At 54.4% G+C, this 10,643-nt stretch overlaps 1 protein-coding gene across 10 annotated transcripts in view; it reads left to right on the forward strand.

The window, feature by feature from the left end:
* Nucleotides 1-6,981, forward strand: part of LOC137384172 (epsin-2-like) — a 292,528-nt gene extending 285,547 nt beyond the window's left edge. For 9 of the 10 annotated variants that reach the window (XM_068057790.1, XM_068057792.1, XM_068057795.1 and 6 more), the window contains 2 exons: nucleotides 212-445; nucleotides 6,435-6,981. In XM_068057790.1, coding sequence (XP_067913891.1) covers nucleotides 212-445; nucleotides 6,435-6,769 — 569 coding nt within the window. In that variant the 3' untranslated portion in view covers nucleotides 6,770-6,981. The remainder of the gene's footprint in view (nucleotides 1-211; nucleotides 446-6,434) is intronic. The other variant, XM_068057798.1, reaches the window with a different exon arrangement.
* Nucleotides 6,982-10,643: the final 3,662 nt, after the last annotated feature.

The following is a 10,643-nucleotide window of genomic DNA, read 5'->3' on the forward strand; positions in this document are numbered from 1 at the left end:
TGAAAATCCAGTGCAAGGTCTGAGGCAATTGAAGCAGAGAGACAAGGTCATCACCTCAATAGAGGGACAGCTCACTGTTAGCAGACACCTTTATGTTTGTGGCATTGGGTGAGCTACAGTCTATTGAATTGAGAGCAGGAAGATACTGAGGCATCTGGACACTAGGATAAAGATTACTCAGGGAAATGAATTGCCAATTCCTATCCTGCAGGAAAGATGGATCCGTTGGCTGAAATGGTTCCAAGCACAAAGCAGAACGGCAGCAGTAGCCCAGATGCCTTTGATATGACGGAGATAGGGAACTCCCTCAAGGACTCCTCAAATGGGCTGCGGCGGACTCCGGAATTATTCCTGGATCCTAATGCTGCATCCCTGGTGAATTTGGACTCGTTGCTGTCTGCACCTTCGCACAGCCTTAAGAGCAAGAATCCTTTCCACGCATCAGGTAATGGTTAGCTGCCTCACTGTTGAACGCATGTCTTTTAGAAAGATGCCTTTAGAGCAAAGATCTGTAGTGCCCGGCATGACCATGAGTGACTGACCGAGATAAATGTAGAGTGACTGACCAAAACTGACTGATTGAGATCAACTTAGAGTGACCGTCTGAGAGAGTGATGAAGAATTAATTCCTTTGAAAACAAACTGGATGAACATCTGGTTGGGAATAGACTTAGTGGTCAGAAAGATTGAGATAATGAGATACACCCCAGGACTTGATGGATCATGTAGGTACAATGGGGGAAACACAGTGCCGGGCTAACACGGGCTGTGGGAGGAGATTAAATGGGTGGGTATGCGTGCAAACAATGGGTGAAATGTCTTTTTCTCGTCGCTGTCTCTCTATTCCCAGGGAGACAAGCATTGCATGTGACTCTGATAATGTAACAATAGACAAGAAATCGCTGTTCCTAAGATTTATTGTGATCACAGCTAGTACTGAAAATGCTCTCTCCTTTAAACTCTGGCACCCAAGCGAAACACGGTCCACACTTTTGGACAGAATATCTCCTTGTCCTTAAGAATTCCATGTATCCAACCCATTGTTTGTCTTTTTTTTTATTCTATGAGATGGCCTTGATACCCCAGGCCCCTTTTATATATTTTATGTCGAGGGGGCCTTTATTCCTCAGGCGCCCTTTTAGTACATATTTTTAAAATAGCTTTATTAAAATTGAATAAATAAACCAAAAACTCAAATTAAAATGCCATTCTCGGCGTCGACAATACACTCCAGTCCCTGCGGTGCCCACCGGTCGCGGAAGGCCTCAAGCGTACCGGCGGACACCGCATGATCCTTCTCCAGGGACACCCGGGCGCGAACAGAACAGTGGAAGAGGGGCAGGCAATCGGGGAGGACGGACCTCCTAACTGCCCGCAGCCTGGACCTGTGAATTGCCACCTTGGCCAGGCCCAGGAGCAGACCGACGAGGAGATCCTCCTCCCGGCCCATGCGCCTCCGCGCCGGGTGCCCAAAGATCAGGAGAGTGGGACTGAAGTGCAGTCAGAACTTGAGGAGCAGCCCCTTCAGATACTCAAATAGGGGCTGCAACCTCGCACACTCCGTATAAACGTGGAACACGGACTCGCCCAGGCCGCAGGAAGTACAGGCGGCTGGGGAGTCCATGAACCTACTTCAAAGTCTATTGCACGGGACTGCCCTGTGCAACACCCTCCAGGTCCCCGATGTAAAGGGGGAAGACTCCCGCGTAGAGAGACCTCCATCGGGGTTTCCCCTCGCCACCAGATGACAACGCGGACCGCCAGGGCATGTCCGGCCGGCCGACGAAGGCGAGGAAATGAAGAGTGTGCAGGAGCAGCCCGTACAGGAAACCCCTCCGCGCCGATTGGAATGGCACGGAGGGCATTTCCGCGAGGCGGCTCGGGTTGTGCGGGACCGGCTCCCAAGGAGGGTTTCGGGGCCTGGGTCCGATGAGCAGTTCCGGCCGAGCGGGGGTCAGCTCGGCCGGGATCGCTCCGCCCTCCCGAGCCCCCTCGTCACCCGCAGTGAGGGGCGTCCCGGGGGTTTCGGCTGCTCCTCGTCCCGCCGGACCGTCCCCGGAGTCGGCCGCCCGGGCAGCCAAGACACTCTCCTCCGCCGGCGGGGAAGCGCCCTGACTGGAGGCGACCATGTTCCAGACTCGGAACAGATCGTGGTGAAAGACAGGCAACTCCCTCAGAGAGTCGCGGCTAACGGTCTCTGCCGGGAGCTGCGTGTCGTCTTGAAGGCAGTGACACTGGCGGAAAAAATAAATCGCCAGCGCACACCATCTGGGAGGACGCTCGACGTACAGGTATCTCTGCAGGGTCCGAAGGCGGAGAGTCGCAGCCTGGGTGCGGACGCACACCAGCGACTGGCAGCCCTCCTCAATCGGGAGACTCAGGACCGCGGCAGAGACCCAGTGTTTCCTCTTGGCCCAGAAGAAATCGACGAGTTTCTACTGGATCTTGGTGGCGAATGCAGGGGGCGGGGCCAAAGTGACCAACTGGTACCACAGCATGGAGGCCACCAGTTGGTTTATGACCAGCGCTCGGCCCCTGTAGGAAAGCACTCAGAGCAGTCCTGTCCAGCGCCCCAGCCGAGTGGTGACTTTCGCCTCCAACTCCTGCCAGTTTGCCGGCCAGGTTTCCTCAGCGGGGCTGAGGTGGACTCCCAGATAGAGTAGGTGCGTGGTGCTCCTCGCAAAAGGTGTCAACTCCTCTAGCAGAGAGTCCACCCACCACTGACCCACCAGAAGTCCGGAACATTTCTCCCAATTGATCCTCGCGGAGGACGCGGCAGAAAAGGTCTGCTGGCAGTCGCGCATCCTCCGCAAGTCAACGGGATCTGTGACCGCGAGGAGCACGACGTCGGCGTAAGCCGAGAGGACGACCCGCATGGCTGGCTCGCACAGAGCCAATCCCGTCAACCTCCTGCGAAGCAAGCACAGGAAGAGCTCCACGCAGATGGTATACAATTGGCTGGACATGGGGCATCCCTGACGCACTCCTCTCCCAAAGCGAAGGGGCGCCGTCAAGGACCCGATAACTTTGACTAGACACTCTGCGGCGGCGTATAAAAGTCGGACCCGGGCCACAAAATGCGGCCCGAGTCCGAAAGCGCGCAGAGTCCCGAAAAGGTAATCGTGATCCACCCTGTCGAACGCCTTCTCCTGATCGAGGGAGAGAAAGGCGACCGACTGACCAGTCCTCTGGGAAAGATGGATCAGGTCCCGGACCAGGTGGATGTTGTCCTGGATGGACCGGCCCGGGACCGTGTAGGACTGGTCGGGGTGGATCATGTGGGCCAGCACGGAGCCCAGGCGGGTAGACATAGCCCGGGCAAAGATCTTATAATCCGTGCTGAGGAGGGAGACCGGACGCCAGTTTTTAAGCAGGCGGAGATCACCCCTCTTCGGCAGCAGGACGATGACCGCCCTGCGCCACGAGAGGGGCATCTCCCCGGTCGCCAGGCTTTCCCCCAGGACCCGCGCGTAATCGTCCCCCAGGACGTCCCAGAACGCCCTGAGGAACTCCACGGTCAACCCATCCAGCCCTGGGGATTTGCCCCTTGAGAGCTGGTGGAGGGCGCCAGTCAGCTCTGCCAACGTGAGCGGAGCCTCCAATCCTTCGGCGCCCTCCGGGCTGACCTGCGGCAGGTCCTCCCACAAAACTCTGCGCGCATCCTCGCTGGACGGATCCGGAGAGAACAACGCACTGTAATAAGTACGGACCAGGAGGCCCATTCCCTCCGGATCCGTGATGGAGGATCCGTCGTCGGCCAGCAGCTCGACGAGCTGCTTACGGACCCCCCGCCATTTTTCCAGCGAGTAGAAGAAGGGTGAGGCGCGGTCCAAATCTTCCAGGATCTGGATCCGCGACCTCACGTACGCGCCTCGGGACCCTATGAGCTGCAGGTCCCTCAGCGCGCCCTTCTTCTCTTTGTACGCCTGCCACAGGGCCGGGTCCACGACGGCATGACCGAGGCGGGATTCCAAGTCGAGCACCTCCCTCTCAAGGCGCCCGATCTTGGCTTCCCGCCACTTGGTCGACCCCTTCGCGTACTCCTGACAGAAGACGCGGATGTGAGTCTTGCCCACATCCCACCATAGCCTCAAGGAGGGGAAGCCCCCCTGCTTCCTTCTCCAGTTGGCCCAGAATCGACAGAACGAGTCCCGAAATCGCACGTCCTCCAGCAGCCGGTTGTTAAAGTGCCAGTATGCGGACCCCGCCCGCGTGCGGAGTGGAGTGAACTCCGCCCACACCAGGTGGTGGTCCGAGCACGGCACCAGCCGCATTGAGGCCGCCGAGACGCGGGAGACGTATGCCTGCGAAATGTAGAGGCGGTCGATTCGCGACCCCCATCCTCCAGACCTCCACGTGAAGGCGCTGGAGTCGGGATGGAGATTCCGCCAGACGTCCACCAAGTTAAGGGAGCTGATCAGTCCCCTCAACATCTCCACCGACGCTTGGCCGCGCTGGGGACCGGAGCGATCCCCCACCTCGAGGGTGCAGTTAAAATCCCCCCCGAGGATGATGCACTCGCCGCTATCGATGGAGCTCAAGAGAGCGGACACTTCTTCAAAGAAGCGCGCTTGCAACGCGCCGGGCCTGGGCGCGTACACGTTCACAAAGTGGAGCGGCACGCTACCCAGGCGAACGGCGAGGTGGAGCAAGCGGCCCGGCACTAGCTCCTTGACCCTCAAGATCTCCGGCTGAAAAGTCGGGGCCAACAAGATAGCCACCCCACTAGAAATAGGGGTGAGGTGACTCATGTAGACCCCACCCTGCCACTCCAGGAGCCAGGTGACTTAGTCTCCCGGAACGGTGTGGGTTTCCTGCAGAAAGCTCACCGCGTATCTCCCTTCCCTAAGGACTGAGAGATTGTGAAATCTGCGGTGAGCCCCTCTGCTGCCGTTGATGTTGAGGCTGGCTATGGTTATCTTCATGTCAAAGGTACTTAAAACCCGTCACAAACACCTCACTGTGAGGAGGGAGTGGAAGTGCACCTGGCCCTCCACTCCCCCAGCAACCCATTGAGGAACACATTAAAACGGTGCCTCTCATCCAGTTTCACGTCCGCGTGCTTGCTCGCTATCTTAAGGGCGGCACGGACGGACTGTATGATCAGCGCCAGATTCGACCAACGGTCGAGGGCCAGCTGAACTTTATTGCGGCAACCCCTGCAAGCCGCGAGGAAATCCCGGAGTTCCGCCGTGGGGATGAGAGGAGATTCGGTCGGAGGCACGAGGGACTCCACCACCTCACTGGCGATGGAATCAAGATCATCCTCCGTGCCCCGCACCGAATCCCCATCCTCCTCCGGGTTGTCACCGCCAGCGGCCGACACATCCACCACACACTGTGGGGCGGACGTCCCGGCCGCGCCAGCTGGTCCTGCCTCCGTCACGATCCCACCCCCAGGATCGATGGCGGAGGAGTCCTCTCTGGGTTCTATTGTGAAACTGGAGCCTGTAGGCACCAGCGGTTCAGGACCCCCCTCCACCTCCGTCCCCAGGCCAATGAGTGGTCCAGGGGAGACAGAAGTTCCGGACTCCGGGAAACCAGCCGGAGCCGAGACTGGAGGCGGAGGGAGGAGGCTATCTCTTGCTCCGCCAGCACCCACAGGCCCAGCAGATGGGGCAGCATTCTCAGTTATAACTGGGTCGGGTGTCTCCTGGTTGGTGGTGGACTCCGGCTGGGAGACCCGACCCTCTGGGGCCTCGCCCTCCCCTTCATTCAGGGCACCCGACCCAGTAGCAGTGGCAGAATGGGCGGCGTCCCCAGGCTCCCCCACCACAAGCAGGGCCCCACTTACTCCTTCAGGAGGGGCCTCAAGTACCGGGGCCTTCCCCTCCCCTCCATCCTGAGGAATAGAGTGCTCCTGCCCGGACTTTGCAGCCTTGGTGGTGGCGGTAGGGGAAACCTGGGGACTCGAAACAGTGCTGTACCTGTCCTGGGAGTGTTTGATGGGACAGTGTAGAGGGAGGTTTACTCTCTATCGAACCCTGTTTTTTTTTTCTTTCTTGAAGGTCACCTTTATTTCCCAGGCCCCTTTATTTATTATTCAAGATCGGCGCAGGCTTGGGAGGGCCGAATGGCCTGTTCCTGTGCTGTACTGTTCTTTGTTCTATTCCTCAGGCCCCCTTTCTATGTATATTCAATAAATAACTATTAAAAACAGATGAATGAAACAAAACCTCAAATTAAATGCCATTTTTGGCAGCAATGATGCACTCCAGCCCCATTCACCGGTCGCAGAAGGTTATCTAACCCTGTGTTGTACCTTCCCTGGGAGTGTTTGATGGGGGCATTACAATCCCAGCCCTGATATCAATTACCTTAACAGTACTTGCTGCATTGTGACAAGATGTTAAGCCTGAATGGGTTGTTTGAAGTATGTGGGGAGTTGAACTGCTCAGTATGGTGTCAAATTATGAACTTTCTTCTCTTTGCAGGAGGTCTGGGCTCGATCTCTACGTCCAACCCGTTTCAAGTCAGCGAGCAGAATAAACTGACCTTGAAGCAGATTCAGAGCCGTGCTGGTATTGCCCAGACCAGTATGTTGGGCAGTAGCACTGTAGGAATGGGCATGGCATCAATGCCCTTCATGGCACCGCCACCTCTAGCCTTGAGCAGCATGCCTCATCCTTCGACCTTCAGTGGTTTATCGCAGGTGCCAGCCACAAGAATGGCAGTGGATATGAGTAAGCAGTTTGCACAGCCACTGGTACCAGTTTCTAAACCTGCTGGTATGCCTCAGCCACCTGCAAGTTTAAACCCCTTTCTCTGAGGTCAGTGACCTTTAATTAGCCGACAGGACCTGTGTTTCTCTGTGGAACTGAGGCTCAGAGGAGTGCACATCTCAACTGGTCACCTGGAAAGCTATCCCAATGCTGCTTTCATGGGATCAACTGGAGTGACTTTGCAAATACATATTGGGGGTGTGTAATACTTCTACAATATGGGGAGAGGTTCAAAAATAAACATTTAATTTTATATCAATGGTTAACATGTCACGAGTTCCATTTTCTCCACCTTTCCCACAAACATTGGCCAGTTGTTGTGGTCAGCTGCCTCAGCAGCAGATTGGAATCTCAGCAGCGATCGGGTGAAATGCTGTCCCATGATGTGGAATCATTTTCTGCTGCCACCCAGCCTCTCGTAAAGGTCCCGGAGAAAACAATAATCGTCCGTCCATGACACTAACCATGGGCACAGAATGAGAGAGCTGGAGGTGTCTGTGGGTCATACAGCTCCTGGTACCTGGTATTCCCCCTCCACCACTCGGCCCATTGACCTGCTGCAAGAATTCACGACTCGACATCCACCCACCCTGGGGAGCTGGGACCCAACGCTTAGACAGTTAGGGTCAGAACCAATTGTTTGGGATCAAAAAAACAAGAGCAGATTTCAGTTTTTAACCTTAACACAAAGAAATGTTGGTAAAATAGTCTGACATCTGGCCTGTGTGGGACTGACCAAGTGTGAATTTGAGGAACAGCTCGGAACTGCTCTTGTTTTTTTGAGGGGTTGATAGATAGAAGCTACACGGAGGTCGCTACTCCACAAATCAAAGGCAGCTGGGTAACAGTTAGAGGTGGGAAGAGGTCAGTGCAGGGATCTCCTGTGGTCGTTCCCCTCAACAACAAGTATACAGTTTTAGATACTGTTGGGGGGGACGGCCTATCGGGGGCAGGCTGCAGTGACCGGGCCTCTGGCACGGGGTCCTGCACTGTGGCTCAGAAGGGAAGGAGGGAGAACGGGAGAGCACTAGTCATCGGGGACTCGATGGTGAGGAGTACCGACAGGCGGTTCTGTGGGCGCAAGCGAGACACACGGATGGTTTGCTGCCTCCCTGGTGCCAGGGTCCGTGATCGCGTCTTCAGGATCCTTAAAGGGGAGGGGGAGCAGCCAGAGGTCGTGGTGCACATTGGCACCAACGACGTAGGAAGGAAGGGTGGCACAGATGTTAGAAGTGAGTTTAGGGAGTTAGGCTGGAAGCTGAAAGCTCGGACGGACAGAGTTGTTATCTCTGGTTTGTTGCCGGCGCCACGTGATAGTGAGGCTAGGAATAGGGAGAGAGCACAGCTGAACACGTGGCTGCAGGAATGGTGTAGGAGGGAGGGCTTCCAGTTCTTGGATAATTGGACTGCATTCTGGGGAAGATGGGACCTGTTCAAACAGGACGGGCTGCATCTGAACCAGAGGGGCACCAATATCCTGGGAGGGAGGTTTGCTAGTACTGTTCGGGAGGGTTTAAACTAGTTTGGGAGGGGGATGGGAACCGGACTTGTAATCCAGGGACCAGTGGGTCCACTCAGAAAGACAAAGAGTGTAGTGAGGTATTGGGGAAGGTAGCACTGTCGCAGAGGACAGATGGGCACGGAGAAGGGTTAAAGTGCGTATACTTCAACGCAAGAAGCATCAGGAATAAGGTGAGTGAATTGAAGGCGTGGATGGGCACTTGGGACTACGATGTTGTGGCCATCACTGAAACGTGGATAGGTGAGGGGGAGGAATGGTTTTTGGAGGTACCTGGTTATAGATGTTTTCATAAGATTAGGAATGGTGGTAAAAGAGGTGGGGGGGGTGGCATTGTTAGTTAGAAATAGTGTAACAACTGCTGAAAGAATTTTCGAGGAGGATCTGCCGACTGAGGCACTGTGGGTTGAGGTCAGGAACAGGAAAGGAGCAGTCACCTTGATGGGAGTTTTCTATAGGCCCCCCAATAGCAGCAGGGAGGTGGAAGAGCAGATTGGGAAACAGATTTTGGAAAGGAGCAGAAGTCACAGGGTAGTAATTATGGGGGATTTCAACTTCCCAAATATTGATTGGCAACTCTTTAGATCGAATAGTTTGGATGGGGTAGTGTTTGTGCAGTATGTCCAGGAAGCTTTTCTGACTCAGTATGTAGACTGCCCGACCAGAGGGGAGGCAATATTGGATTTGGTACTAGGTAATGAACCAGGGCAAGTGATAGAGCTGTTGGTGGGCGAGCACTTTGGAGATAGTGATCACAATTCTGTAGCATTCACTGTGGTAATGGAGAGGGATAGGTATGTGCAACAGGGCAAGGTTTACAATTGGGGGAAGGGTAGATATGATGCTGTCAGGCAGGAACTGAGGAGCATAAGTTGGGAGCATATGCTGGCAGGGAAGGGCACGGTCGAAATGTGGAACTTTTTCAAGGAGCAGATAGTAGGGGCCATTGATAAGCATGTCCCTGTCAGACAGGGAAGGGATGGTCATGTGAGGGAACCGTGGTTGACAAGAGAGGTTGAGAGTCTTGTTAGGAAGAAGAAGGATGCGTATATAAAGTTGAGGAAAAAGGGCACAGGCATAGCTCTGGAGGGATACAAGATGGCCAGGAAGGATCTGAAGAAAGGGATTAGGAGAGCTAAGAGAGGGCATGAAAAATGCTTGGCGGGTAGGATAAAAGAAAACCCCAAGGCCTTTTACGCGTATGTCAGAAATATGAGGATGACTAGGGGGACCGTAGGTCCGGTCAAGGACAATAGCGGGAGACTGTGTGTTGAGCCGGAAGAGATAAGTGAGGTTTTGAATGAGTACTTCTCTTCGGTATTTACGAATGAGAAGGGGTGTATTACTGAAGAGGACGGTGGGAAGCAGACTGGTAAGCTCGAGGAAGTGCTCGTTAGGAGGGAAGATGTGTTGGGGTTTTTGAATAACTTGAAGATAGACAAGTCTCCCGGGCCTGACGGGGTATATCCAAGGATGTTATGGGAAGCAAGGGATGAAATTGCAGAGCCGCTGGCAATGATCTTTTCATCTTCTCTGCTGACGGGGGTGGTACCAGGTGATTGGAGGGTGGCAAATGTTGTGCCCCTGTTCAAGAAAGGGAATAGGAACAACCCTGGGAATTACAGGCCAGTTAGTCTTACTTCGGTGGTAGGCAAGTTGATGGAAAAGGTGCTGAGGGATAGGATTTCTGAGCATCTGGAAAGACACTGCTTGATTCGGGACAGTCAGCACGGTTTTGTGAGGGGTAGGTCTTGCCTCACAAGCCTGATTGAATTCTTTGAGCAGGTGACCAAGCAAGTGGATGAGGGTAAACCAGTGGATGTGGTGTACATGGATTTTAGTAAGGCATTTGATAAGGTCCCCCATGGTAGACTTATGGAGAAAGTCAGGAGGCATGGGATAGTGGGGAATGTGGCCAGTTGGATTAAGAATTGGCTAACTGATAGAAGGCAGAGAGTGGTCTTAGATGGTAAATACTCAGCCTGGAGCCCAGTTACCAGTGGCGTGCCGCAGGGATCAGTTCTGGGTCCTCTCCTGTTTGTGATTTTTATTAACGACTTGGATGAGGAAGTCGAAGGGTGGGTCAGTAAATTTGCAGATGATACAAAGGTTGGTGGAGTTGTGGATACCGAGGAGGGCTATTGTCGTCTGCAAAGGGACTTGGATAGGTTGCAGTGCTGGGCTGAAAAGTGGCAGATGGAGTTTAACCCTGAAAAGTGTGAGGTCGTCCATTTTGGAAGGACAAACATGAATGCAAAATACTGGGTTAACGGTAGGGTTCTTGGGCATGTGGAGGAGCAGAGAGACCTTGGGGTCTATGTGCATAGATCATTGAAAGTTGCAACTCAAGTGGATAGGGCTGTGAAGAAGGCATATGGGGTGTTAGCGTTCATTAGCAGAGG

Source organism: Heterodontus francisci, chromosome 26, assembly GCF_036365525.1.
Source record: "Heterodontus francisci isolate sHetFra1 chromosome 26, sHetFra1.hap1, whole genome shotgun sequence".
In the NCBI taxonomy this organism is placed as follows: Eukaryota; Metazoa; Chordata; class Chondrichthyes; order Heterodontiformes; family Heterodontidae; genus Heterodontus; species Heterodontus francisci.